Source organism: Capsaspora owczarzaki, assembly GCF_000151315.2.
Source record: "Capsaspora owczarzaki ATCC 30864 unplaced genomic scaffold supercont2.3, whole genome shotgun sequence".
In the NCBI taxonomy this organism is placed as follows: domain Eukaryota; class Filasterea; order Ministeriida; family Capsasporidae; genus Capsaspora; species Capsaspora owczarzaki.
The window spans coordinates 1,903,964-1,928,138 of record NW_011887294.1 but is presented as its reverse complement, the minus strand read 5'-3'; the positions used below and the strand labels follow the sequence as shown (position 1 = coordinate 1,928,138).

Here is a 24,175-nt window from a genome sequence, read left to right as displayed (position 1 = left end):
CCACCGCTCAGATGCTCTGAAAACAGTACCAAAGACCGCTCAGACTAATGCTCTGCGTTCCTCGGTTGCTGCAATTGTTACTCGACAATTCTATCTTGATATATTCCACTTCACTCCACTTTCACTCATCAGCAGCAATGGTCTCGACGGACGCCGCCTTGTACATCTTTGCTGTGATTGTATCAGCAGCACTGCTCTTCCTCATGGTTTACTTTGTGCGTTCAGTTCCCCTCCCGTCACTTTTGACCGCGCCGCCGTGCATCCCTAACCACCTCAACCCAGCCGTCTGATGGAAGGAAAAAAAAAGGGGGGGGGGGAGGCTGCAGCGGTTTGGCCCGTTGAGAACTGGGAGGAAAATGCGAAAGGGAGACCTTTTTTGCAACGGATGGTTTCGTCTCGCGCTGGATCTGCCGCGTTCGCCCAGAAGACGAGGGGGGGGGGATGACAGCGTTTGCATTGTGTCGCCAGCACTAATGACCCCGCATCAGTGCCTGGCTGGTGGACGACCGGAACGCCAAAGTCGCTCGCTGTTCTACTCGCCGTCGTCATCAACTGCCGAGATCTCCCCTCTTTGTGCACAGCCGGCATCGAAGACCGCCAACCAGAGACCAGAATCATGCTCTGTTGATTCATCGTCTCACAAAAAATACACCGAGCATTCACTCGCGAATGGCTGGATCACTCATTTGCACTCATTTGTTTTGGCTGCAGATCATCATGTTCTCAGACCTCCAATGCGACTACATCAATCCTGTCGACCTCTGCAACAGCCTCAACGTGGTATGAATATGACAGCAAGAAACGCGCGCATACACTCACGCACAAAAGTCGAAATGGCCTTTGAGGCAGCGCGGTTTGTATTTCTGAGCTAACTTGTCAACTCCAAATTTGTCCTCGATGTGGCAGTACATTTTGCCTGAAGTCGGCCTTCATGCCTTCCTGACAACGCTCTTCCTCTTCCGGCTGCAATGGCTTGCATTGCTTCTGAACGTTCCGCTTGTCGCGTACCACGCTCATCGGTGCGTTGGAACTCGAGTGCTGGCTCCTTTTTTTCGCACAACTCTCTCACTCTCCCCGACCTCTGTTCTTGTTTCCCACTTGCCTTCTCGTGCTGTCCTTCTCATTCCCCCCCCCCCCAACGCAGGATTCATAGCAAACGCTACTTGTACGATTCGACCGAGGTTTTCCAATCACTCGGAAAGCACAAGCAAGAGTCCTTCATCAAGCTTGGCTTGTACCTTGTGTGCTTCTTTTACTACTTGTACTCGTAAGTTGTTGGAGGTGGTGATTGCAGCAGAGGAGGTTGTCCGACTTGGTTGTTAACTTTGTGGGTCACTTTTGTTTTGGCTCTTATCTTCGCAACAGCATGATCACCGCACTAATTGCTCCGATTTCATCGCTGCGCGACCATTAAAACTGCGCCACCAGAAAGCGTGTCGTCAGCGAGGTCCAATAGCTCTCTAGTTGACGTCGACTAGAATTTTTTTTTTTTAAAAAAAGAAATGAGACGAAACTGCTGCATGTTGGCTGTCTGTCCCTAACGTGTTGAGAACAATCGAAAACAACATCTTGCAACCATTGTGTTTATGGGTGTACCAGCCACATGCGTTTCGAGCCATATCAACAAATGAACAAGGGGAGGTGGAGCAAAAAAACTAAAACAACACACCATCGGACTCGGTCCATCTTGACGACGCGTTTACTTGAAGAAGGCCATCTTCTCTTCGAGCCATTCGTCGTCAAGTTCTTCAGTGCTGCGCACCTCAAAGACCTGTGTGACGAGACAAGGAATGCACAGAAATCAGCGCCAGCAATTTGACAACGTTTTTCGAGGTTGTTATTCTCGCCATGCTGACCTTGGTAATGCCAGAAAGACGAACCAACTCGGTCTTGGTGCCAGAGTACATCATGTGCAAATCAGGCTTGGTGCCTGGGACACGGCAGACGAAACAAACAATCCCCAAAAGTTACAAAAAAAAAAAAAAGGCACAATCTAAAGCAGCACCAACCCGACTCTTTTACTCGCTCTTACCGGCAGGGGAAATGTAGATGAGCATCAGCGGGTACGAAATACGGCCATCGGGGTGCGTGTGGACGGTCGAGAACACGACATAGCGAGGGAATGAGTCGGGGAGCTCGTTGGCCAGTTCAGCGAGGGACGTGTCGTCCAGCTCCTGCTCGATGACGCACTTGAGCTCCTCAGGAACGATCTTGACTGCGAGAGCAAGCAGCAGCAGCAGCAGCAGCAGAAGAAGAAGAAGAAGCAGAGCAACATTGAATGGTGATCAATGAACGAGTTGCCAAAAGAACAAAAGAAAAAGATTGAAAAACCAGCTGATGTCCACTCAATCTGAACTACCCCCCCTCCTCCACCCATGGATCTCCAGTCTCATCGCCATGGTCATTCGACAACGTTGACCACCAAGAGGGATTTGTAGGGTGCGCGGAGTGGGTTGCACGTTACGGATGAGGGCGCCAGTGTTCTTGGCCTTGCGGAAACGGAACTTTTTGATCTTGTCGATCGCAGACGGGTCGATGTCGCACACGTTGATGTCCGTCTGAGCAAATGAGCATTCAGTCGTCAAAAGAGAGCGAAGAGAGGAAGGAAGGACGGAAGGAAGCGAGTGAGACAGTGGAAAGTGAGAGAATGGCGATGGAAAATCAGCAAAAAAAAAAATAAAAAAAAAATAAAAAAAAACTCCAAAAATTCAGAATTTTGATTTTACCATTGATTTCGATTTGGCTTCAAAGTGAAAATGCAAGACTGAATGAAAGGATTACAAATGGATTGAGGAATAACGTAGATCTAGTCATCAGATGGCAAGCAACGAAAGACAAAGCAGCACAAACATCCGAGAATTCAGAAGTGGATTGCCACGGCAAAGCTCAGAGCTGAGCAAAAACCGCTTCAACTCCAAGTGAACGTTCTACTTCAATCTCCCCGCGTACGATGAACATGAAATGCCGAGTACGACTCTGGAAAGAGACGAGGCGCAAAATCAGGAGGATTGTTCCGGCATTCGGGAGACAGTCCTTTTTGAACGTTTTCTGTTTTGTTTGTTTTATGGTTTCTTGTGCAGTCCTATTTTCTAAGATAACTCCAAAATGTTGTCGAAGAATACTATGACTTGAATAGGTCTGATCGGTGGGAATGCACACTACCCTTTCTACAATCAACAAAATTTGCACTGAAAATTATCCTGATATTCCAAACTTCCTCAAGGAGGAACAGCCATCAGAATGGCTGGCTCATAGACCTGCGTGTGTCAGGGTAGAGAGATGAAATGGAGCATCGAGTCAGTCTTTGTTTGATTGTTGAAAATGCTGACTTATCAGAGTATGTCTGAGAGCCAGCGCGAGCTGCATGATATCGTCAAGAACGCAAATGGATGGATCTGGTAAGGGGAAGCCGAGTTGTAAGGTTGGAAACAGTGTGACCGCGCGTTTGTGTTGACGAAAATGGAGAGACAGGTGGGATGGGAAGAAGATTGGCAACGATGGAGCACAAGCGGTTGCTGAAGCGCTCAAAGTGAACACGACAGTGACGCACCTCGAGTAAGTCATCTCAATTTCACTGACGCATGGAAGTGGGCGATCAAGTAGAGACAGCAAGAGCGGCTCACTGATGGAGGCGATTTGGACAGCGTGCGTGAGAATCAGATTGGCGACGTTGGAGCGCGCGCGATTGCTGAGACACTCAAAGTGAACAAGACGGTGGTCGAGGTTGCGTGAGTCTCGTTTGAACTGATGCATGTGAGTGGTGACTGCAGGAGATGACAGTGAGAGTGCTCACTGATGGAGAGGGACGGGCAGTCTGAGCTGGAATCAGATTAGCGATGCTGGAGCGCGGGCGATTGCTGAGACATTCAAAGTGAACACGAACCTGAGGTGGCTCATGTAGGTCATCTCACTTTGTACTGATGGATGTGAGTGGGTGACTTTAGCAGAAGGTATTCAGCGTGCTCACTGATGAAGGTTGTGCGGACAGTCTGTACCACAATCAAATTGGCGATGCTGGAGCGCAGGCGATCGCTGAGGCTCTCAAAGTGAACACGAACCTGATTTTGCTCTAGTAAGTCCTCTCACGTTTACTGATGCATGTGAGGGATTCATAAAAATTCCGAATGCTCACTGATGGAGGGGATGGGCAGTCTGAGTGTGAATCGGATTGGTGACATTGGCGCTCTGGCACTCGCTGAAGCACTCAAGGTCAACAAGACGCTGACTGACCTGACGTAAGTGCTTGGGTGCCTTGCTCATCTGGGACATTGAACCAGCATCGTTCAGACCTTGCTACGTTATCAACCTGCTAACACTTTGAACGCCAGTCTAGAGAACAACTGCATTGGCCAAGTTGGCATTCAAGCGCTTGGTGAGGCACGCAAAGTCAACGGCATTCTGACTAAGCTTGAGTAGGTTGCTTGTTCTTGCCAATGAGAGCCATTGATGCTTCGTCCATGTTCCTCGAACCAATACTCAATGGAACGGTCCTCCTGATGGTTCCTTTACCTTTTGCTTGTTCATTGCACAGCATCCAGGACCAGATAAACCCGCTTGCATTCTCCTTGCTTCCACGATTGGCAACCTCTGAAGACTGGCAGAGCGTGTTTCACCTGCTGACAGGCCGACACGAGAAGGAGAATCAGCCCGCACTTCTCCCTGCACTACCAGCCGAGGTTGCCGAGCTCGTTATGCACGAAGCGGAGTACTTGCAAGGCGTGCAGCACATTCACCAAGCGTGGGCTAGGAACAATCAGATCGCTTTCCTGAAACTTACAATGCCTCGAAGCAGCAATGGAAATTCCATCCGAGTGAAAGCGATTCAAGTCCTTCGTGAACAGTCCGAAGCCAAATCGGGCCGTTTCGATCTGATTGTTCGAGACGAGCTAGGTGCTGTTCGATACAAATGGGCTGCAGAAGCGCCTGTCGTCGGTTCGAACATTCAGCTGGTGACAATTTCGCCAACAGACCATCCTGTCATCCGCCAAATGCGCGAGGGTTGGGAGGTTGAAGTTGAACTCGGTCAGTATTACAGTTTTGTGCGACTTGCGTCGCTCTCTGTCGGGTATATCGAACGACAAGATTAGGGATTCAGATCTATGCGCTGTTGTTTCCAATACATTGAAAGAGAACTAGAAAACCGAGCACGACTCTGGAATCTGAGAAGAAGCATCCAAGTTCTGCAATTTGCGATTGGATGCTTCAAGTTGTTCAGTGACTTGGTGCAATGCTTCAACTAAACTCTGTCCAGTCGTTTCGCGGTAACTCTTGGCTGTCTGTCTGCGAATGCACAGATTGCAGAGATGGTCGCCCTCGCTCGCGACGGCCATCCTACTGCTTGTGCACGCTGCTGCCATTGCGTTATTTGCCCGCGGGTTTCTACTCGCCAGAATCGAAGTTCCCAATCGCAGTAGCAGCGATGATTTTGCACAGCTCCGAAGTGCGTTCGCCGCGCGTCAGACAGGTGGTGCTGGTGATGACGACCAGCTGAGCGAGCGACTGATTGGCGCGTTGGACGATCGCCTAGCATCCGACAAAGCAACAAGCCTGCCCAAGCAGAACGATCCAAGCACACGAGGATGGCTGGATGGCGATGGAGCGTCGTCGCAGCAGCAGCAGCGGCAGGAGCAGGACCATCCAGCGCTCATTCTGATTGTGATTGACGCGTTGCGGTACGACTTTGCCGCACCGTGCGAGCCGACTGCCCCATCGCACAGTGATGATGCACAGACCAGTAATATTCCTCACGCGCGTTTTCCGCCGTGCGACCCGCAGGCGCCGTACACGGGCCATCTGACTGCGATTCGCGACAAGCTCGCTGAACATCCGAATCGCGCGCGTCTGTTTCGGTTTCGCGCAGATCCGCCCACAACGACGCTGCAGCGCCTCAAGGGACTAACCACGGGCAGTCTTCCGACGTTTGTGGACGCGGGATCGAATTTTGCCAGCGGCAGCATTGGCGAGGATAACTGGATTGACCAGCTCGCCGAAAGCGACAAGTCCAGCCGAGCTCGCACTGGTCCGACGTCGACGCCGGCTCGAAACGGACTACTCTTCCTCGGAGACGACACATGGATGAACCTGTTCCCTCGCTCATTTCGGCAGGCACACCCGTTTCCATCGTTCAACGTGCACGATCTGCACACGGTCGATCACGGTGTCGAACAAATCCTGCTTCCCCTGCTCCAACAGCGCAACTACCAGACCCAAGATGCTCATGATGGTGACAACAGCGAAAACTATCGAGCGATTGTGGCCCACTTTCTCGGTGTCGATCACGCGGGCCACACCTTTGGACCGTACGTGCCCGCCATCAACGCCAAGCTGCATGAAATGAACGGCGTCATCCGCGAAGCGATTGCCGCAATCGACCACAATCCACGCTTCAAGGACACGCTGCTCGTTGTTTGCGGAGACCACGGCATGACGCGTGAAGGCGATCACGGCGGGGACAGTTTGGACGAAACGGACGCAGCCTTGTTTGTGTACTCGACGCGCGGCTGGGCGCCACCACAGCTCGCATCAGAGGGTTTGGCCTCTGACGTGACGACTGTGCGCCAAATTGATCTGGTGCCAACATTGTCTCTCCTGCTGGGCATCCCAATTCCGTTTGGCAATCTCGGGGCCGCCATCCCAGAATTGCTCCCCGCAAATCTAGAGACGCGAGATTGGTGGCTGACACTGAACGCAGTACAAGTCCACCGGTACATGCTCACGTACGCATCAGTCTCGAGCGACTTGTCGCCCAGCACGGTTGCTGCCATTCGCAAGCAACTCGAGCACGCCCATCGCTCTGTCTGGACCAGGTCCCAGCAACAGCTTCCACACTGGGTGGATGTCCGGACGCACCCGTACTATGTCTATCTACAAACAGTCCAGGAGTTGTGCCGCGAGACCTGGGCACGGTTTGATACAAACAGCATGCAGCTGGGCATTGCGCTCGCCGTTGTTTCTGCGCTTCCGCTGCTAGCGGTTGTGTTTGTGCTCGCGCCCGTTCGCCTTCACGATTTGCCCGCTTTCGTGTTGACTGCAATTCTTTTATTCGGAACGACTTCGAATAGCTTCGTCGTCAACGAGAGCTTCACCTTTCCCTTCGCATTCGCGCTACTCGTGCTGCTAGCACTGGGCCAGTGCATCTCTCACTCGATGACGATGCGCGGGTTCAAGCCGTTGCGCCCAATTGCCTGGGCCGTGGCCGGCCTGGTTTTACTCCGTCTATGCCTGGAGACATGCTTGGTTTGTCGAGAAGAGCAATCCTCGCCGCAGTGCGCGAGTCTGCAGCAAGTCCAACCTGGCACATTTGTGTACGATTACGCATTTACCTTGACCTTTGGAGTTCCATGCCTGCTGTGGCTGCTGTACGCTTGCAAAACGCGCGATTGGGCAAGGCGCAATCGATCGATGCTGTTTTGCGCTGTTTTGTGTGGCCTTTTGCTCTGGGCGGGAGTCGAGACTGATATCCAGCAACACAATAGCCAGGTGGCAGGACTTCAGCAAGGAGAACGCAACAATGATGGAGTTGCTGCGGGCAGTCTGTGGTGGGTCAACGCAGCGATTCGACTGCTGTACGGTGGGCTGATGGCTGGTCTACTGGTGCTGCGTTTCGCTCGTCAAGTACATTCGAAGTACATCCTGAGCGGCATTTACATTTGCTGCAGTCTCTGGGCCGGACGGTATTTTGCGATTGCCGTGCTATACTGTGGCCTCTCCATTTTCTGTTTGGGCGCTGCTGTTCGTGCGTTGCATCCTCCCAGTGCACCACGACCTCCAACCTCCGTCGTGAGCTCGAGCGCTGTTCCCGGTTATCCCGCTTCCTCTGCTGCGATCAACAACACCGTGGCGCATTCGTGGACGCTTCCAGTTCTGCTTTGGCTCGGTGGTTGGACTCTCTTCTTCTCGATTGGGCATCAGAAAACCTTTAGCACCCTGCGATGGACTGCGCCGTTTGTAGGCTTTGATGACGCTGATATGGTGCGCTCGGGAACCATGATCTTCCTCGAAGCATTTGCAGGAATGGCAGTCTCCGCTCTGGGTGCTGTGGCCCTTCCGAAGGCGTTCGCATCCTTCCGAAGCACGACCGTGGCCGAGCCGCCGTTGCGATTGCTGTTGCAGACCCACACAATCCATCACCTGCACCTCATCATCGTTCTGGTGACGGCAATGATGCACCGTCGGCATCTCATGGCATGGAAGATTTTCGCTCCAAACTTTTTGTTTTCAGCCGCCGCGATTTTGGCATTTGATGTATTTGCGCTCTTCTTTGGTCAGCAAAGTTGAATGCCATTAAACTGCAGGTAGTTGCAGATAAAGATGCACTGCGATCGCGGGCCATGCATCACAACCCAACAAGCTCAAACCCCATTCAGGCGGTGAAAACCCAGGTGTCAACTTTTTCCAACCGCCCCCTCCTCCTCCCAACAACGGATTCTCGAGTCGGCAATACCGACTCGACGTCTGAGGTTTGAATGAACAAAATAAACATCACAATTCGCCCCACTATCAAATTCACGGCGCCAATTGACACGCACGTGCAACTGAAAAACAATCGCAGCGTCCTTATGCCTCAAGCTGAACGGTTTTGCAAGCAGCATGTGCGACACTCGGTTCTACACTGGGCGAGCGCCTGCGAGTTCGCCCGCACCCAGCCAACGAAGCAACCCTGTCCAGTCCAGCAGCGGCCTCGAATTCGTTGCCGACGACCTTATTTTGAACGACACAGAGCACACAAGTTGAGCACACTGAAGCGCATTAAACAGTAGCGCAAACCCCCAGAAGAAACGCAAAAACAATAAGCAAAAAACAACAACAACAAAAAAAAAACCCCAGCTTACCCAGACGTATCAGCCAGCAAGAGCATTTGCAACAAAACGGCGAGGAGGAGTACGACAAAACCAAGGATGGCCCACGCAGGCCATCCAGGCCGACCGGCTGCTCGTGCAGAGGCTGCTCGCACCTTGTTGACTGTGGAGTCGGCCATCTTGTGCAGTTGGTGTTGCGTTTCCTTCTGTTGAGCACTCTGAAGGACAAAAAATGCACCCGGAGACTTTAGACACGACCAGTGGTGCGATTGCCACGAACAAAACACGACAACGGCGACTCATACCATCTTATCAAGCTTCGATTCCAGCGGGCTGCTCAGTCCGTCGTTGCGTTCGGTGGGTTTCTTGACTGCCTTCTTTTCTCGAGATTCCGAAAACGATGCGTCCAGCTGATTTAACTGTTCCTGGAGTCGAGTGCGCTCAGAGTCCTAAGAGAAGAGGTAAATTGCAAAAATGCAAAACATCAATACGCAAAAAAAAAGCGTGGCACGATGGATGTCCAAGCGAACAGAACAGCAGAGGCTTACCAGGTTGTCAAGAAGAGTGGACATTGTCGTAGGCTGGGAGACTGGAGGTGGGGCGGCCTTGGTGAGGGTTTGCATCAACTGAAGTGCTTTGAAGTCAGCCTCCATTTTCGCCTGATACTGCGTAATGTTGGTCTGCCGAGTCCAAAAGACAACCAGAACAGCAAACAAGGCAGTCAAAAAAAGTTTAACTACCTCCTCTTCCGACACCACCAGCGCAAAAAGAAGAAAAATTGGAGCAGAAACTACGACCGTACCTTGAGCTCTTGGGTCAATTTCAGCGCAGCGTCATAGTCAATCCCTGACGGAATATCAGTTTCCGATACGGTGGTCGCGTTCGTCCCAATAGCAGATCTGTAAAATTTGCAGCGTGCGAGTCATGCAGAGTGAGGAAACGCAAACACGCAAAAGGCGAAACAAATTGCTTCGTGCATGCTTAGGTACCGGCTGGGAGACTGTCGCTTCTTCATGAGTTGCTCTGCAATCGCCTTGTCGTCGTCCTGCTGAGAGACTGCGAGATCGATCTTGTTGTTTTTCTGCGAGAAACAGCACAAAATCATCCAAAATCATCCAAAGTTAAGAACGACCTCCTTCTCGCACACAACCACTCTGGTCATCCACCTGCATCACGCAAAAAAACCCCCTCTCCGAATAAAGATCTTACAGCAACCGGAGTCTTCTTGACATGCCGCGACGGTGTGGCGAGCGACGGCAAAAAGCTTTCGTGCGCAGGATGCGCATGGGCGTCCTCAGCAGCCTCCGATGCAACCGAAGGCGCACTGGCAGGCACAACCAATCGGGCAGGATCGGAGAGTGACGCCAGCAACAGCGCAAAGGGGCTGTTGGCATTCGCAGCCGGCTGCTTGGATTGGAGTGTGGATGCCTCGTTGAAGCGCGTCCACAGTGCAGGCAGCGACTCGCCCTCCTCGCCGCTCGAACTGCTGGCAGCTTGTCCACCCTGGAGTGTTGTCGTCTTGGATGTCTTGCTCGGCTCTCCCGCTCCACGGACCTGCGCGTTGAGCCAGCCTGCGACTGAGCCTGGATCGCTCTGCTGCTTGTGCTCCGCCAAGCCAAGCACGTCGGCCAGCGACGACTCCTCGGGGCTGCTGTGTGAGCCTGCAGCACTCCTTCGGTCAGCCTGTAGCGACGGCGGTGGCAGCAGCAGCAGCAGCGAGGTGCGATCGGTGGGCCACGGGGCGAGCTGCGCTGATCCGTCTCCGCTCGCACGCTGCAGCTGATGCGTTGTGGTCGTGGTCGTCGTCGTCGTCATCGTCGTCATCGTCGTCGATCGGCGGCTGGACGAGGGCGTCGATGGCTGCCAAGTGATGCCAGAGCCAGTGCGCATCGCAGCGGCGCTCGTCGCGTGCGGCTGCGAGCGATACGTGAGTGGCGTCGTTGGAGCGCGCGAGGACAAGGTGGAAGACGCCATTTTCTCCAACGTGAATCAGGACTGAGACAAAGTAGATGCGGAATGTTGAGATGCTAAGAGATGTAGGGTGGAATTCGTAACGTTGGTGTCGAGCCAAAGTATTGCAATAGATTCGAATGTTGTCAATTCTAAGCGACATGGATTGAAATACAGTACTGAAGATCCATCCCGTTCTATTCACATCTCAAAGCTGCATGGACATCGCAAAGGTACACCTTCTATCCATGGAGAGCAATGACAGTGAGCAATGCAGCGTAGCAGGCGTGATAGAGAGGCTGGCGCGGTTTGGTTTCGGCGGCGCTTAGCTGCAACCACGCGTTCAGCATCTGGCGCAGATCTGCTTCACTGACGTCGAGCGTTGGGATGCCTATAGAATGCGTTCAAGCCAAAGAGGAGAACCACAGTGAGTGAGCAAAACATGGCATCGCGATTCAAACTCTTTCAACTGCTCGTACCTCGGGCTTCGCAGGCAGCAATCAGCTGCACCCGCGTAATGTTTTGCACGCCATACTCTGCGAGAAGAATGTCGTCATTGTGGATTGCTTCGGCTCGCGCGTTCAGTCGCGATCGTAGCGAGAAGAGCGGATAGGTGCGAACGCCATCAAACTCTGCAACGGTTTTGCACTGGGATGTTGTCAACCGCCCGCAATGAGCAGCGCGTTGAAACTCATCGCGTAGTTCGGCGTACTCTTCGAGATAGGCTGTGCTGGTGACTTGCTCCAGTGTCGGTAGCTTGCTATGATCGCTCAAATCTCTGGTTGGAGCAACCAGAAAAAGCCGACCAGTGCTCAGTGACACATCCCAGACAACACAACTGCAAGCTTACTTTTGCTTCAATAAACCATTCACATACCTGTTTAAACGTAGGCCATAAAAGAGCTTCAGCGCGTCGTGCACCGAGTCCGGCTGAGTTTCAAAGGCGACTTGATTCCAGCAAGCTGCCTTGAGTTGCTGCAAAACGTCCTCTGCGGTATGTTCACGGCGCAGCGCATTGGCTACCCGTTGTTCCAGCTGTCAAAGCGCCATCAGGCGCCCGCGCACGATCCGTGTGCGATAGGAAATTTTTTGTTGCGAATTGCGGTTAGTTGGGTGCTTGCTGGATTCCATTGGTCCCTACTGTAGCTCACCAACACCAACCTGCAGCCTACCTTCATTTTCCGAGGTTGGAACACGGTGGGAACTATCGTTGGGTGCAGGCTTACGGCCAAGGGAATGATAACAAACGAGCCTGGCAGCAGTGTTAAAATTGCGAATGGGACCAAGGACTTGAGATTCGTTCGCGTGCTACTCCATGTGTGCACACATGTCGAGTGAGAGAGGCACAGTCCTGCAACATTCGATGATCGTCGGATCTCAGGTATCAAACGGTGTGCACGTCGTATCACTTACATGTCTACAAACTGTGTTTCAGCCCAGTTGAGCTTTCTTGATTGAGACGTCAGTTTGCGCATCTGACCAACATCTCGATACAGTTGAACCGCTCCATCTTTCTGCGACATGCAAGCGGACAGCACAAGTGTACCATGTTCAACCACAGCAAAATCGGGTCAGTACAGCGAACTGAAATCGAGAAGACAAGAGTCAGCGGGCGGGGCCTTCTGGGCTCTGCCCGGTCACAGTACCATGTCACTGATGGCCGATCGGATGGTTTGCCACGCCGTGGACGGAGATGGGGCTTCTGGGGTCGGCTGCACGCTGCTGCTCGCGAGACTTGATGACAATCGCGCTTGCACTGCACCCACGCACGAGCTGCGTTCGACACTCCAGCCATGTGCATTGGTGCTGATGGATGCACCGTGTTGCCTGCTCAGTGCCGATGCAACAAGCGACGCTTGCTGTCGGACGACGGACAGCCTGAGCGAGCAAGCAACGAACGACATATTATGCCAAGAAACACAAAAATGGTAATCAACTTAAGAACTGAGCTGTTGATAAATTTGGCAAGTCGGACTGTTTTGTTTCGGATTATTGCGACCCTTGACAGGTCTTCAACGCTCCATTTCCCCGTTCAAATCCAAATCCCAAATCCAAATCCAAAATCCCCAGTCTTCTAAATGTTTTGCGTTTTGACTCGGCTGAACAATGTTGGCAGGTTTCGTTGAGATTGCTCCGTTCGTGACATTGGCAGCGACTCGAATCGTCTGGATTGCCATCCTCGTGGGCTTATTTGTGCTTGCAAGCGTCCAAACATCTCCAAACGCCTTCATCCGGCAGCTCATGGCATGGGGCAAGACGGCGTCGGCCAACTCCTCCGGTCGCAAGTCGTCACCACCTCGTGTTGCCACGACCAAAGACGAAATTCCAGAATCAGAATCCGCACAGGCAACGTCGAAATTGTCACCGAAAGCATCGTCCGCAAGTACAGACCCCAAGACCGAAGGATTGTCCGGAAAACCAAACGAGCATTGGTTGTCGCGCTTAATGTATTGGCGCGTGCCCAAAAGCGCCTTCAAGCACTTTTATGCTCTAGCAACGACATGGAACACGGTACTACTCGGCTGTTACATTCTGTGGAGCCGGCAAGCTGTGGCACAGGCAGAAAATCACGTTCAACTACTCGCCAATCCCTCGAGTGCAAGCTCCCACCACGCGAGCATCCTCGAGATGCTGTCACTCCAACAGCTGCAGAACTTTGTGTGCAGCGGCTTTGAGGCGTGGCCTGGTTTCTCTGACGCCATGACACGAGCAGCAAAGTCATGGATTGCACCGGGACCCATGTCCTCCGTCGACGTGCTGCTGGCAATGCTCATGCTCGAGTTCCAGGTCGTGCGCCGGCACCTGGAGAGCCAGTACCTAACTGTCTTTTCGGACGGAACAATGCATGCCGCCCACTATGTCTTTGGGCTGCTGTTCTACGTCGCCGCACCGTGGAGCTTGGTGGCCCAGTCCCCGCTCTGGCTTGGCGTGCAGTCGCCCGCGGTCTCGCTGGCCACCAGCTTTACTGGCCTGACGTCGTTTGCAGACTGGTATGCTCTGGGCATGGCAGCCCTGACGTGGCGTCGACTGCTGGCGATCGAGCTTTTCGTGATTGCGAGCTACCACCAGTTCCAGTGCCATCGCATTCTGGCAGGTTTGCGCACATCGCGAAGCCAGGCCAGTGGGTACTTTATGCCCCATGGCGACTGGTTTGAGTGGTGCGGGAGCCCGCACTATTTGGCAGAAATCCTCGTCTACCTGTCGCTGTCCATCATGATGGCTGGAGCCACCGACAGCGTGCTGTGCTTCTTTACAGTCGTAGTCAATCTCTCCCAGGGAGCGCGGCTTGCCGATCGTTGGTATCGCACGCACTTTCCGGGCTACTCGAAGCGTGTGTTGCTTCCCCGCTTGTGGTGATTCCGCACAGCCGCTCTTGGTGTTTTTTTCTTCGTTGGTGCAATCCACACACACACTTGTTTTTTGTATCAATACACTCATTCTTGTTACACTTTTTAACACCTTGTTAGACATGCTTGTTGGAAGCAGAGTCCGATCCTTCTCAATGGCAGCTTCCAGCATTGCGCGCGCCAGACAGGGGCTCAATCAGCCACTGGGCGGGAACGAGATGCCGCGCTTTGCAGGCATTGCCAGCATGATGCGTCTGCCCGTGAGCCCGCTGCCGTTGCCAGCAAGCGTGCAGGCTGCGTTCGTCGGCGTTCCCTTCGATTTGGGCACATCCAACCGCGTCGGGACCCGCTATGGCCCGCGCGCCATTCGCGCCGAGTCTGTCCTGCTGCGGCCGTACAACATGGCCACGCGTGCCGCGCCGTTCGAGTGCCTCCAGGTGGCGGATGCGGGCGACGTGCCCATCAACACGTACAATCTCGCGGAATCGATCAAGATTATCGAGCAATTCTACTCGGACAACATTCTGCAGCACAACTGTGTTCCGATGACGCTGGGTGGAGACCATACCATCACGCTGCCAATCCTGCGCGCAATTGTCAAGAAGCACGGGCCGGTTGGACTGGTGCACATTGACGCGCACTCGGACACGAACGACGTGATGAAGGGCGAGAAGATTGCGCACGGCACGACCTTCCGCCGTTGCGTAGAGGAAGGGCTGCTCGACACCAAGCGTGTGGTGCAAATTGGTCTGCGTGGCAGCGGGTACGCAGCCGACGACTTTGACTGGGGCCGAAAGCAAGGCTTTCGCGTCGTGCAGGCCGAGGAGTGCTGGTATCGCTCGCTCGCTCCGCTCATGGCCGAGGTTCGCGCCGCGATGGGATCTGGCAAAGTATACGTGTCGTTCGATATCGATGGCCTCGATCCCTCCGTTGCCCCAGGCACTGGCACGCCAGAGTATGGCGGTTTGACCGCGCACCAGGGTCTCGAGATTGCGCGCGGCGTCCGCGGTCTCAACATTGTCGGGTGTGATCTTGTCGAAGTTGCGCCCCAGTACGACACGAGTGGCAACACTGCGCTGCTGGGCGCCAACATGCTATTTGAAATGCTCTGCAGCTTGCCCGGCGTGGAGCTCCGACGAAATTGAGTTTTTTGTGTTGTGTTTGTTTTGGTTTCGATTGTTGTGCATCCACCCACCGTCAATAAAAAGCCAAGTTATGCATGATGATGGGACATGAATTGTTTTTTTTTTATAAGCTTGCGAGTTTCAAGCGCGGGGCTTAGGAGGTGGGCATTTAAAAAAACATTTGCAGAAAGCAACACACAGAAAAACAAAGCCAATAACGATTCTACAGAAGCAAACCATCTAAAAATCCTTGTGGTCTGCCTTTGCGCGGGAACTCCATTTAATCGGTCTTCATGGGCTCCTCAGTCGCGGCAGGGACGGGGGACTCAGTCTGCATGGGTTCCGCCGGTGGCTTCGGCTTGGCCTTGTTGAAGACGGAAGTGCACAGAGCATCAAAGGTCTGTAGAAGCAGAGAGACACACAGTGTGAGGAAATCGTGTCACAAAGCTACAACCAAACAACAACAACAACAACAACGACCAGTTTCAGCTCATCCACAAACAAACAAAAAAAACTCACATCCTTCTCAAGAACAAACTGGGAAGTGGTGATGGGGGCGTCTTGGTACAGAGGAAGGGCGGCAATGGCAGCAGACTTCTCGTTGACAAACTTCTCGCGAGCGTCGATGGCGACGGCAACACGGTCGACGTCGGCAGCGTCGAGGTGGTTGTACTTTTCGTCGCCGGCCTTGAACTGCTCGACAGCCTTGCGAGCGAGGACGATGGAGGATCGGAGAGCCTCCTCAGCCTTTGGTCGCTCCTGGGCCTCGTTGTAGCGGCGGACAAAGGGGTCGCTGAGCTTCTTGAGCTCCTCGAGCTTCTTGACGTAAACCTTCTTGACCTGGTCCTCACCCTCCTCGTACAGCCACGACTCGGTGGCAGAGAGCTCGGTGCTGAAAATCTCCTTGACTTCCGGGGGAACGTACGGGGCATATCGGTCGTCGAGCTTGTCGCGCATCTCGTACACAAACTCCTCGACGGCGTTGCGAGAGTCCTCGCGCTCCTTCTCGAGCTTGTCAGAGACAATCATCTGGTGCTCGGCCTCGACGACGAGGAGGAGCTTGTCGGCAGGGAGGGAGGCCTCGACAATCGGGACAACGGTCAGCGGGGTCTTGACAATCTTCTTCTTCTTGTCCTTGGGGGCTTCAGTGTCGACATCGTCGTCGGCGCTCGTGTCCATGGGAGCAACGTCGGCGTCGCCGGCAACCTCCTCGATGCGGTGGGCGGCCTCAACGTTGAACACGCCGCTGGGGTTGACGCGGACCTTGACCTTGATCTTGGAAGGCTGGCCGTCCTTCTCGGGGGTGACACCCTCGACGCGGAAGCGGCCGACAGCCAGGTCGACGGTGGGGAGCGTGGGCTGGTTGGCCTTGTACTGGGCCGACAGCTCAAAGGCCTCACCGCGGTAGTAGGTCATGAGCTTGGTGGAGGGGATGGCGTGGAGCGCGGCGAACACGTCCGAGGTGTTGTTCTCGCCATTGTTTTGCCACGAAAGCTCAATGCCGTAAGGGGTGATGTCGTTAACAGTGAAATCGCGGACGCGGAAGACGGGCGAGATGCTGGCGCACATGAGGGCGCAGCCGCGCGAGACAGACTCGTCCTGGTTGAGGGTGGTGCTGGCCTCCTTGCCGAAAATCTCGAGAATGAGGTTCTTGAAGGCAGGGATGCGCGAGGCGCCACCGACGACCTCGACGGCGAAAATGTCCTCCTTGGCGAGGCCAGAGTCGGCGAGGACCTTGCGGAGCGGCACGGCAATGCGCTCAAACAGATCGGCGGCCAACGTCTCAAACTCGGCGCGGCTCATGCGCGACTTGACGTCCTTGTCGTCCATCAAGCACTCGATCGAGAGGGGCACCTCGTTGGTGATGGCGCTCATGACCTTCTTGAGCTTCTCGCACTCGGCGCGCAGGCGGATGGTGGCCTTGGGCGACGAGAAGACGTCAATCTTGTACTTGGTCTTGAACTCGGCGGCAAAGTGGTCGAGGAGGCGCAGGTCAAAGGTGCGGCCACCGAGGCTCGGGTCGGAGGCGGAGGCAATAACGTTCAGGTTGCTCTTGGTGAAGCCGACAGCAGAGACCTGGAGGGAGGACTCGCCGAGGTCGACAAAGACGACGTGGCGGGGCTTCTCAGTGTCCGCAGGCAGGTCGGTCTTGTAGAAGCCGTAGGCGAGCGCGGTGGCGGTGCTCTCGTTGAGCAGGCGCAGAACGTTCAGGCCGGCAATCTGCGCAGCGTCCAGCAGGGCGCGGCGCTGGGCGTCGGTGAAGAAGCTGGGCACCGACAGCACGCAGTCCGTGACCTTCATCTTGAGGTTCATTTCGGCAGTGCCTCGGAGTTGGGTGAGGAGCATGCCCATGATCTGTTGAACGGTGAAGGTCTTGGTTTCGCCCTGGAAGTCGAGCTGTTGTTTGATTTTGTGCAGGGGTGAGTGAACGAGATGCAGCAAAAAAAAGAAGCAAAGTTCAATGATTCATCCGTTCGTTCGTTCGTTCGTTCGCTCGGCGTACCTTGAAGCCAACAAAGCCGTCAGCAGTCTCAGTGTGGCGGTAGAAGGCGCGCTTGAGCTCAGCCTGGGTGAAGGGGTCGTTGTACTTGCGGCCAAGAAGGTGCTTGAAGTTGTACACCGTGTTCTTGGGGTTGGTGGGGATGGCGGTCTTGCCGGCCTCGCCAATGAAGCGCTTCTTGGCGCCGAGCGAGACGACAGCCCTGCAGCAAGTCAGTCAGCGAGAAGAAGATCAGAAGTGATTGTGAGTTTGATGATGATGAGTTTGCAATCGAAGTTGATGGAAGGGCAAAGAATCGAACAAAAAGAAAAAAAAAGAAAAAAAAAAAAAAAAAAAACGGAAAAAGGCCATGTGGTGGGGAAAAGAAAGAAATAGAAGACGATCGAAGGGAAACACGTTAACGCATTGATGATGATGACAAAGTGACCACCACCACTCGAAGAAGAGTCAGAAGGCGACAATGCACAGCAGTGATGTTGGCAATCGGAGGACAGCAACGGGTGGAAGAAGAAGACGGAAAGAAGCAGTTTTTGGAGATGTAAGTGTGAGTGTGGGGAAAAAAATCATCAAAAAAAAAAAAAATAGAAGGAAGCGCATCATGCGCCATTCGCTTGGTTTGGCTACGACAGCCTTTGTGGGGCTTTCCACAGGATGCGACGCACGATTGAGCTGCGACTCGTGGTCGTGGATGTGCAACAACCGCCCCCGACAAAGAGTGCGTTGTCGTCCATCGCAAACGCAATCACAACGAATCGTCTCGCTTTTTTTTTTTTTTTTTTTTTTTTTTTGCTTGCTTCTCTCCCCACTTTTGTTCGTCTCTGCGTTCGATGCAAAGGCGGCGGCAAAGCAAGCACGGCAGGGATCGGGACGCTTACGGGGTCTGGCGGTAAGTGTACTCGTTGGCGACAACCTCAATGCCACCCTGGCGAGCGACGGCAATGAAGCAGTTCTCGTTGCCCAAATCAAAACCAACAACGCTCATTGTTCTGGAAAGAAACTGTGTATGCTTTTGACAATGAAAAGGATGACTAGATGCAAGTCTGTTCATCACACACAATGTATGACAAACAAAAAAAAGGTTGCAAGAGGGAGTTGACAATGCAGCTCGAGTTGTGATTGAGTTGAAAGCGGCAGAGGCAACAGGAGAACGAATTCAGAGCTCGATCGACGTGCAACATCAGGTTATGGACACATTAGCTTATACCCTTTTGTTCAGCACTCTTGCATGAACTCGGTGTTTGACTATACGGGGCGAGCCCACTCTATTTGACTCGAAATGACGCGCGTTACTCGGGCAAGTGGTTCAAAAGCGCTATTTGCTGTGCTGCACACCGCCCCCCCCACAACCTCTTTCCCACTACCTCTTTGATTTTCATTCGTACAAGCGTTGCTTGTAGCCGTCCCTGTGCCTGTCCCTGTGCCTGTTCCCCCTGTGCCTGTTCCCCCTGTGCCTGTTCCAATTGCTGCTCAATGCACGATCGCTTTTGTTTTTTCGCATTTTTTTTTTCCCTCTTGTTGTCTTTTCGACTTGGCTCACTGACGCTATCTCTGCTTGTCTGCCCCCCTTCCTTTTACAACCATCTTGCACTCGCTCGTCGGGTGGAAACTGCTGGGCGCGGCCGATAGTCTGGGCGACACGAGTCCGACGACGAGTCAGTCGCTTCGACGTCCGACCATGAAAGCGGAGATCTCACTCCCGCGCGCACGTCCCACCGCGCCGCCGCCAAGCATGCCGCCGCAGCAGTGTCTGCCATGTCCAAGCGCCGAGCGCCGCCGTCGTCCGGGTGGGCGGGGGCCGACGTGGCGTCCTCGTCCTCGGCGCCTGGAACGCCATCCCACAGTGACAGGAAGCCCTTTGTGTCAGGCACCCCGAGCCGAGGGACTCCTTCTCACCACGGCCGAACCCGTGCCATCTCGGAGGCGTCGGAGGACTCGGACGATTCGGACTTGCAGCTCGCGCTGGCCCTGTCCGCTTCGACACAAGCGCCGACCCCGACTCCCAAAAAGAAGGGCCGGCCGCGCAAGTACGCCCCTGTGGAGGTGGCGGACGACGCTGTCTGTGCCCTCTGTCAAAGCGCCACTTGTGCGGCGCGCGATAGCCTCATCATGTGCTCGAACTGCTCGGATTGCGGTGAGTGTTTTTTTGTGTTTTTGGGGGTTTTTGGTCTTCTTTTGTGCATGTCCTGTTGTTGCGTTTGCTGGGATGCTTTTGTTGGATGTGCAGGGCTTGAGTGTGACATGTGAGACGAAGCATTCGGATGCAAGCGAGTCGGTGGATCTCACACTCTTTTTTTGGTTTTTGTTTGACTCTTTTGACAGCCCACCCCTCCTGCCTGAATCTCACCAAGGCCGCCGCTGCCAAGGTCAAAACGTACCCATGGCGCTGCTCGAATTGCAAAACATGCTCTGTGTGCGATAAGGCTGGACACGAGGTGCGTTCTTTGTGGACTTGTGATTGGACCCACTTGTGAGGGCCAGCTCTCACTCCAACCTCCCCCCCTCGCCACCCTACATCATCGCATACAGAAAAAGATGATGTTCTGCATTACATGCGACCGAGGAACACACTCGTTCTGCGCGCAGCCTCCGATGAAAGATCCCTCGGAAGTTGCTTGGTCTTGCCCCGAATGCTCGCCGTCCACAAAGCCGGCTGCTACACCGAAAAAGCGCCGCGCCGAGGCTGCCGAATCGGATGGAGAGGATGCATTGGCGCACTCTCGCAAGAGCAAGCGTGCTCGTGTGGTTGAAAGCGAAGATGAAGAGGATCAACAAGATTCGGATCGAGAGGATGACATCAATCAGCTGCTGCTGGACGAGACGTTTGAGCCTACGTCTTGCGATATTGCATTGTTCAAAAAGGCTCAAGAGCAAGCGATTGCGGCGGCTTCGGTAAGTTTGGTTGAATGAATTGTTTTTCCCAACCATTGTTCCAACCAACACCGCTCTCACTCTTCGCCGCTCCTCGTACCAACCAAAATGATTTGAATTTCGTCAGGACGAGTCTGGCGCGAGCTCAAGCAAAGAGTCGCACTTGCGCTCGATCGAGTTTGGCAAGTACGAAATTGAGACTTGGTATTCGTCACCCTATCCAGAAGAGTACACCAAGCTTCCCAAGCTGTTTCTGTGCGAGTTTTGCCTCAAGTACATGAAGTCGTCTGCGATTTTACAACGTCACATGGTGGGTTTTTTTAAAATCGGCTTGTTGCTCTCAAGTTTCACTCTTCGCTCTCCTGCTGAACGTTTCGTTTCTGGGGTTTTCAATTGTCCAACAACAGATGAAATGCGAATGGCGGCATCCTCCAGGAGACGAGATTTACCGCAGCGGTGACATTTCTGTCTTTGAGGTTGACGGCAAGAAGAACAAGGTAAGTTTTTTTTGTGTGGTTTGATTCGCTGACGTTTTCGCACGCATGCCGCCATCGCTCACATCTTCATTATTGCGCACCAGATCTATTGCCAAAATCTGTGCTTGCTGGCCAAGCTGTTTTTGGACCACAAGACGCTGTACTACGATGTCGAGCCCTTCCTGTTCTATGTCATGACCGAGTACGATTCGTCGGGGTGTCATCTCGTGGGTTATTTCTCAAAGGTATGTGTCACGGAGATGGGGACTGGTTTGGGCAAATCCAGAGCACAATCTGCAAGAAAAAAATTTCGTTTGATTTTGGTCGCTGATCTCTTCCTTCCTCCCCCCCTCTCGTCCCCACAACAACAACAACAACAGGAAAAGAACTCGTTCTTGAACTACAATGTTTCTTGCATCTTGTCGATGCCCCAGTACATGCGTCGCGGATTTGGCAAGATGCTGATCGACTTTAGTAAGATTTCGAGAGAGATTGAGCTGTTTCGAGAGGCCGAGTTGACTCATTCTCTTGTGCTTGGCTTGTGCCTTCAAGGTTATTTGCTCTCGCGAGAAGAAGGCAAGATTGGCTCTCCTGAAAAGCCATTGTCGGATCTCGGCTTGATCAGCTACCGTAGCTATTGGAAGACTGTCATAATGGATTATCTGGTTCAGCACACCCGCGCGGACATTACAATCAAGGGTATGTGCGTGGTGTTTGAAGCACTGTTCGCCTTTTGTTTTTTCTTTTTTCTGACTCGCCGCGCTAACACAACGATTGCGTTTGCCGGCGCTTCGCTCTCACAAACAGAACTCAGCCAATCCACCGCCATCAACCCATACGATATCGTTAGTACACTGCAGTACTTGAATATGATCAAGTACTGGAAGGGAAAGCATGTGATTGTGCGTCGCCCGGACTTTATGGAGGAGCATGTCAAAAACACTCCTCGCATCCAGCAAACACGCGTCAATCCCCTGGCTCTGCGCTGGACTCCATTGGCCCAGCGTTAGTAACTGCGTGGCTTTGTGTCTTTGAGCATGGTTGACTTGTAGTGGTTGATTCTTGTGCACGATTTTCTTGTTTTCTTTTGTTTTCGTTGTTTGATACAATTCCAATGGTTGAAATCCATCTCGCATCCCTCCAAAACATGTGCCTTTCTATTGTCTTTCAACACATGTAATGAATGAATGGCGTTGCTCAAAGTAGCAGAAAGGATCCAAAGTTTCAAAGCTCAGTCTCTCAATCGTTTTTGCACACACAATGGCCAAGTCCGGATCGTGGGATCGTCACATCAGCATCTTCAGCCCCGGTGCGTTATTCTCGACCCTTCTATCTCTCCTCTTCGATACCCATGCTTGTTGTGCTTGTCTTTTGGCTGAGCTCTCGAAGACGATTCCAATGCAATGGCAAAGTTTCGCGATCTCTTTTTTTTTTTTTTTTTTTTATAGTTTTTTGGCTCACTTGCAATGTATTTTGTTTGATTTTTGCCTTTCTTCCACTCGAATGCGCTTCCATTCCCCCCTCAACTGCGGATGGAAACCCAACTCTGGCCACTCATCCTGCGTGCGTGTGTGTGTGCTGCCACTCCACGCACACCCGCCCCCCCCTTGCGCTCTCTGAAACGGACAGAGGGTCGGCTGTACCAGATCGGTAAACGCTGTTTTTTTTTATGAAATCTCGATTCTTTGCGTTCTGTGTCGTGTGTGTCGTGTGTGTGTGTGTGCGTTGCTCACGTTCGCGTTGTGGGTCGGCGTTCTATTCGTGCCAGAATACGCATTCAAGGCAATCAACTCTGGCGGCCTGACGAGCATCGGCATGCGCGGCAAGGACAGCTGCGTTGTCATCACCCAGAAGAAAGTTCCGGTAAGGGTGTCTGCAGTGGACGATGCGTGGGACTAGCACAGCACGTTGATGTATTAGAAGATGCGCCTGGCGTTGCCAGTGGGAGAGAGCAGGAGAAGGAGAGGGAGAGGGAGGTGGAACGACGTCTCACTTCTTTTTCACTCGCCTCGCTCAGGACAAACTTATGGATGCCTCCTCCGTCACGCATCTCTTCCAGCTCACCGAGGAGATTGGCTGCGTGATGACTGGCATGATTGGTGAGAAAAGTCGAGCTGTCTGGGCTCTTCAACGTTGTCTCATTTTGGATGCTCACTTTGGATGCTTGTCGTCTCGTGCTCCTCCTCCCCTCCTCGCCATCCATCGTCTTCCAGCCGACGCACGCGCTCAGGTGCAACGCGCACGGCACGAGGCTGCCCAGTTCAAGTTCACCTACGGCTACCCGATTCCTGTCGACCAGCTCGCTCGCCGCGTTGCCGACATTTCCCAGGTTTCTACACAACAAGCAGGCGCCCGCCCACTTGGCTGCTGTATGTGCCCAGGCTTGCTTTTTTGTGACGTGAAGTGACGCTTCAAGGGTGTGTGTGTGTGTGTGTGTGTGTGTGTGTGTGTGTGGGGCGGAACGTTGTAGCTGACTTGATTCGTCGTGTTTTTTTTTTTTGTTTTTTTTTTTTTGCTCGAATGCCACCATCAGCAATGATTCTCATCGGCTACGACGACGAGTATGGCGCGCAATTGTACAAGACCGACCCAGCCGGCTACTACATTGGCTATAAGGCTACCTCTGCGGGCATTAAGAGCCAAGAGGCGAACAATTACCTCGAGAAGAAAATCAAAAAGAATCCCGAGTGGTCGTATCAAGAAACTGTTGAGGTAATAACGCTTCTGTTGTTGCTTCGTGGCAGTGTTGTGTTACAAAAGTTGTGCACTTGTGGTGCTGATTGGACACGGTGTCTCCCCTATTGCTTTTGTCAGAACGCAATCACCGCTCTCGGCTCCGTCTTGTCGCTCGACTTCAAGCCGTCTGAAATCGAAGTTGGCGTCGTCACCAAGGAAAACCCATTCTTCCGAGTGCTATCCGAGCGCGAGATTGAGGCACATTTGCAAACACTTGCCGAGCGCGATTAAGCAAGCAAAGCTCGTTCAACCAAAAGCGAGTGTATTCCTCTCCAGCTGACCAGTGAATATGCTTTTTGTTTTGCATTCGATGATGATGTTTCTGCCCATTTTCAATGTTGAATAATTTTCCGCCAATTGACTCCATTCAAACTGA

The 24,175-nt window shown here is 53.2% G+C and overlaps 10 protein-coding genes across 10 annotated transcripts; 6 read left to right on the top strand and 4 right to left on the bottom strand.

Annotated features, from left to right (window-relative positions):
• Window positions 1–116: 116 nt before the first annotated feature.
• CAOG_02604 (hypothetical protein) lies at window positions 117–1,601 on the top strand. The gene is made up of 5 exons (XM_004349304.2): window positions 117–215; window positions 712–780; window positions 907–1,019; window positions 1,145–1,267; window positions 1,366–1,601. Exons 1-5 carry the CDS (start codon window positions 138–140, stop codon window positions 1,412–1,414), a joined length of 432 nt encoding a protein of 143 aa, XP_004349354.1. The 5' UTR covers window positions 117–137; the 3' UTR covers window positions 1,415–1,601.
• On the bottom strand, window positions 1,471–2,759 carry CAOG_02603 (hypothetical protein). Its single transcript, XM_004349303.2, has 5 exons — window positions 2,727–2,759; window positions 2,465–2,558; window positions 2,033–2,215; window positions 1,857–1,930; window positions 1,471–1,771 (listed from the first exon to the last, which is right to left on the bottom strand). The coding sequence occupies exons 1-5, from the start codon at window positions 2,727–2,729 to the stop codon at window positions 1,700–1,702; spliced, it is 426 nt and encodes a 141-aa protein (XP_004349353.1). The 5' UTR covers window positions 2,730–2,759; the 3' UTR covers window positions 1,471–1,699.
• Window positions 2,760–5,259: 2,500 nt separating this feature from the next.
• Window positions 5,260–8,471, top strand: CAOG_02602 (phosphatidylinositol glycan class O). Its single transcript, XM_004349302.2, has one exon. It carries the CDS (start codon window positions 5,287–5,289, stop codon window positions 8,275–8,277), a length of 2,991 nt encoding a protein of 996 aa, XP_004349352.1. The 5' UTR covers window positions 5,260–5,286; the 3' UTR covers window positions 8,278–8,471.
• CAOG_02601 (hypothetical protein) lies at window positions 8,318–10,785 on the bottom strand. Its single transcript, XM_004349301.2, has 7 exons — window positions 10,008–10,785; window positions 9,788–9,879; window positions 9,601–9,697; window positions 9,347–9,478; window positions 9,104–9,247; window positions 8,832–9,016; window positions 8,318–8,700 (listed from the first exon to the last, which is right to left on the bottom strand). The coding sequence occupies exons 1-7, from the start codon at window positions 10,770–10,772 to the stop codon at window positions 8,607–8,609; spliced, it is 1,509 nt and encodes a 502-aa protein (XP_004349351.2). The 5' UTR covers window positions 10,773–10,785; the 3' UTR covers window positions 8,318–8,606.
• A 98-nt stretch (window positions 10,786–10,883) lies between these two features.
• CAOG_02600 (hypothetical protein) lies at window positions 10,884–12,685 on the bottom strand. The gene is made up of 6 exons (XM_004349300.2): window positions 12,395–12,685; window positions 12,162–12,262; window positions 11,921–12,056; window positions 11,626–11,783; window positions 11,228–11,526; window positions 10,884–11,139 (listed from the first exon to the last, which is right to left on the bottom strand). Exons 1-6 carry the CDS (start codon window positions 12,650–12,652, stop codon window positions 10,991–10,993), a joined length of 1,101 nt encoding a protein of 366 aa, XP_004349350.1. The 5' UTR covers window positions 12,653–12,685; the 3' UTR covers window positions 10,884–10,990.
• Window positions 12,686–12,828: 143 nt separating this feature from the next.
• Window positions 12,829–14,193, top strand: CAOG_02599 (hypothetical protein). The gene has a single exon (XM_004349299.2). The coding sequence runs from the start codon at window positions 12,855–12,857 to the stop codon at window positions 14,103–14,105; it is 1,251 nt and encodes a 416-aa protein (XP_004349349.1). The 5' UTR covers window positions 12,829–12,854; the 3' UTR covers window positions 14,106–14,193.
• Window positions 14,194–15,318, top strand: CAOG_02598 (guanidinobutyrase). The gene has a single exon (XM_004349298.2). It carries the CDS (start codon window positions 14,218–14,220, stop codon window positions 15,238–15,240), a length of 1,023 nt encoding a protein of 340 aa, XP_004349348.1. The 5' UTR covers window positions 14,194–14,217; the 3' UTR covers window positions 15,241–15,318.
• Window positions 15,319–15,321: 3 nt separating this feature from the next.
• On the bottom strand, window positions 15,322–18,748 carry CAOG_02597 (hsp97-like protein). The gene is made up of 4 exons (XM_004349297.2): window positions 18,595–18,748; window positions 17,723–17,921; window positions 15,739–17,616; window positions 15,322–15,619 (listed from the first exon to the last, which is right to left on the bottom strand). The coding sequence occupies exons 1-4, from the start codon at window positions 18,699–18,701 to the stop codon at window positions 15,500–15,502; spliced, it is 2,304 nt and encodes a 767-aa protein (XP_004349347.1). The 5' UTR covers window positions 18,702–18,748; the 3' UTR covers window positions 15,322–15,499.
• Window positions 18,749–18,989: 241 nt separating this feature from the next.
• On the top strand, window positions 18,990–22,210 carry CAOG_02596 (MYST histone acetyltransferase 2). Its single transcript, XM_004349296.2, has 10 exons — window positions 18,990–19,013; window positions 19,346–19,850; window positions 20,039–20,151; window positions 20,246–20,608; window positions 20,715–20,897; window positions 20,995–21,084; window positions 21,168–21,308; window positions 21,444–21,537; window positions 21,616–21,762; window positions 21,871–22,210. Exons 1-10 carry the CDS (start codon window positions 18,996–18,998, stop codon window positions 22,071–22,073), a joined length of 1,857 nt encoding a protein of 618 aa, XP_004349346.2. The 5' UTR covers window positions 18,990–18,995; the 3' UTR covers window positions 22,074–22,210.
• Window positions 22,211–22,299: 89 nt separating this feature from the next.
• Window positions 22,300–24,175, top strand: CAOG_02595 (proteasome subunit iota). The gene is made up of 7 exons (XM_004349295.2): window positions 22,300–22,372; window positions 22,693–22,713; window positions 22,832–22,926; window positions 23,081–23,162; window positions 23,277–23,432; window positions 23,597–23,775; window positions 23,878–24,175. Exons 1-7 carry the CDS (start codon window positions 22,324–22,326, stop codon window positions 24,028–24,030), a joined length of 735 nt encoding a protein of 244 aa, XP_004349345.1. The 5' UTR covers window positions 22,300–22,323; the 3' UTR covers window positions 24,031–24,175.

What these genes read in the sequence shown, in the direction of transcription:
- CAOG_02598 (XM_004349298.2), top strand. Translation starts at nt 14,218, where the DNA reads ATGCTTGTTGGAAGCAGAGTCCGATCCTTCTCAATGGCAGCTTCCAGC.
- CAOG_02600 (XM_004349300.2), bottom strand. Translation starts at nt 12,652, where the DNA reads ATGTCGTTCGTTGCTTGCTCGCTCAGGCTGTCCGTCGTCCGACAGCAA. An exon ending in GATCGGCCATCAGTGACATG is followed by an intron (nt 12,263 to 12,394) that starts GTACTGTGACCG and finishes TGCATGTCGCAG; the next exon opens with AAAGATGGAGCGGTTCAACT. An exon ending in TGCTGCCTGCGAAGCCCGAG is followed by an intron (nt 11,140 to 11,227) that starts GTACGAGCAGTT and finishes CGCATTCTATAG; the next exon opens with GCATCCCAACGCTCGACGTC.
- CAOG_02596 (XM_004349296.2), top strand. An exon ending in TCGTGGGTTATTTCTCAAAG is followed by an intron (nt 21,309 to 21,443) that starts GTATGTGTCACG and finishes CAACAACAACAG; the next exon opens with GAAAAGAACTCGTTCTTGAA. An exon ending in CGCGGACATTACAATCAAGG is followed by an intron (nt 21,763 to 21,870) that starts GTATGTGCGTGG and finishes TCTCACAAACAG; the next exon opens with AACTCAGCCAATCCACCGCC.
- CAOG_02604 (XM_004349304.2), top strand. Translation starts at nt 138, where the DNA reads ATGGTCTCGACGGACGCCGCCTTGTACATCTTTGCTGTGATTGTATCA. An exon ending in TCTTCCTCATGGTTTACTTT is followed by an intron (nt 216 to 711) that starts GTGCGTTCAGTT and finishes TTTTGGCTGCAG; the next exon opens with ATCATCATGTTCTCAGACCT. An exon ending in TCTGCAACAGCCTCAACGTG is followed by an intron (nt 781 to 906) that starts GTATGAATATGA and finishes TCGATGTGGCAG; the next exon opens with TACATTTTGCCTGAAGTCGG.
- CAOG_02601 (XM_004349301.2), bottom strand. Translation starts at nt 10,772, where the DNA reads ATGGCGTCTTCCACCTTGTCCTCGCGCGCTCCAACGACGCCACTCACG. An exon ending in AATTGACCCAAGAGCTCAAG is followed by an intron (nt 9,479 to 9,600) that starts GTACGGTCGTAG and finishes TGGACTCGGCAG; the next exon opens with ACCAACATTACGCAGTATCA. An exon ending in TTGCTGGCTGATACGTCTGG is followed by an intron (nt 8,701 to 8,831) that starts GTAAGCTGGGGT and finishes GTTCAAAATAAG; the next exon opens with GTCGTCGGCAACGAATTCGA.
- CAOG_02603 (XM_004349303.2), bottom strand. An exon ending in GAACACTGGCGCCCTCATCC is followed by an intron (nt 2,216 to 2,464) that starts GTAACGTGCAAC and finishes TTGCTCTCGCAG; the next exon opens with TCAAGATCGTTCCTGAGGAG. An exon ending in GTCTTTCTGGCATTACCAAG is followed by an intron (nt 1,772 to 1,856) that starts GTCAGCATGGCG and finishes CTCGTCACACAG; the next exon opens with GTCTTTGAGGTGCGCAGCAC.
- CAOG_02597 (XM_004349297.2), bottom strand. Translation starts at nt 18,701, where the DNA reads ATGAGCGTTGTTGGTTTTGATTTGGGCAACGAGAACTGCTTCATTGCC. An exon ending in ACGGCTTTGTTGGCTTCAAG is followed by an intron (nt 17,617 to 17,722) that starts GTACGCCGAGCG and finishes ATCAAACAACAG; the next exon opens with CTCGACTTCCAGGGCGAAAC. An exon ending in AGTTTGTTCTTGAGAAGGAT is followed by an intron (nt 15,620 to 15,738) that starts GTGAGTTTTTTT and finishes CTGCTTCTACAG; the next exon opens with ACCTTTGATGCTCTGTGCAC.
- CAOG_02602 (XM_004349302.2), top strand. Translation starts at nt 5,287, where the DNA reads ATGCACAGATTGCAGAGATGGTCGCCCTCGCTCGCGACGGCCATCCTA.
- CAOG_02595 (XM_004349295.2), top strand. Translation starts at nt 22,324, where the DNA reads ATGGCCAAGTCCGGATCGTGGGATCGTCACATCAGCATCTTCAGCCCC. An exon ending in CGTGATGACTGGCATGATTG is followed by an intron (nt 23,163 to 23,276) that starts GTGAGAAAAGTC and finishes ATCGTCTTCCAG; the next exon opens with CCGACGCACGCGCTCAGGTG. An exon ending in CGTATCAAGAAACTGTTGAG is followed by an intron (nt 23,776 to 23,877) that starts GTAATAACGCTT and finishes TGCTTTTGTCAG; the next exon opens with AACGCAATCACCGCTCTCGG.
- CAOG_02599 (XM_004349299.2), top strand. Translation starts at nt 12,855, where the DNA reads ATGTTGGCAGGTTTCGTTGAGATTGCTCCGTTCGTGACATTGGCAGCG.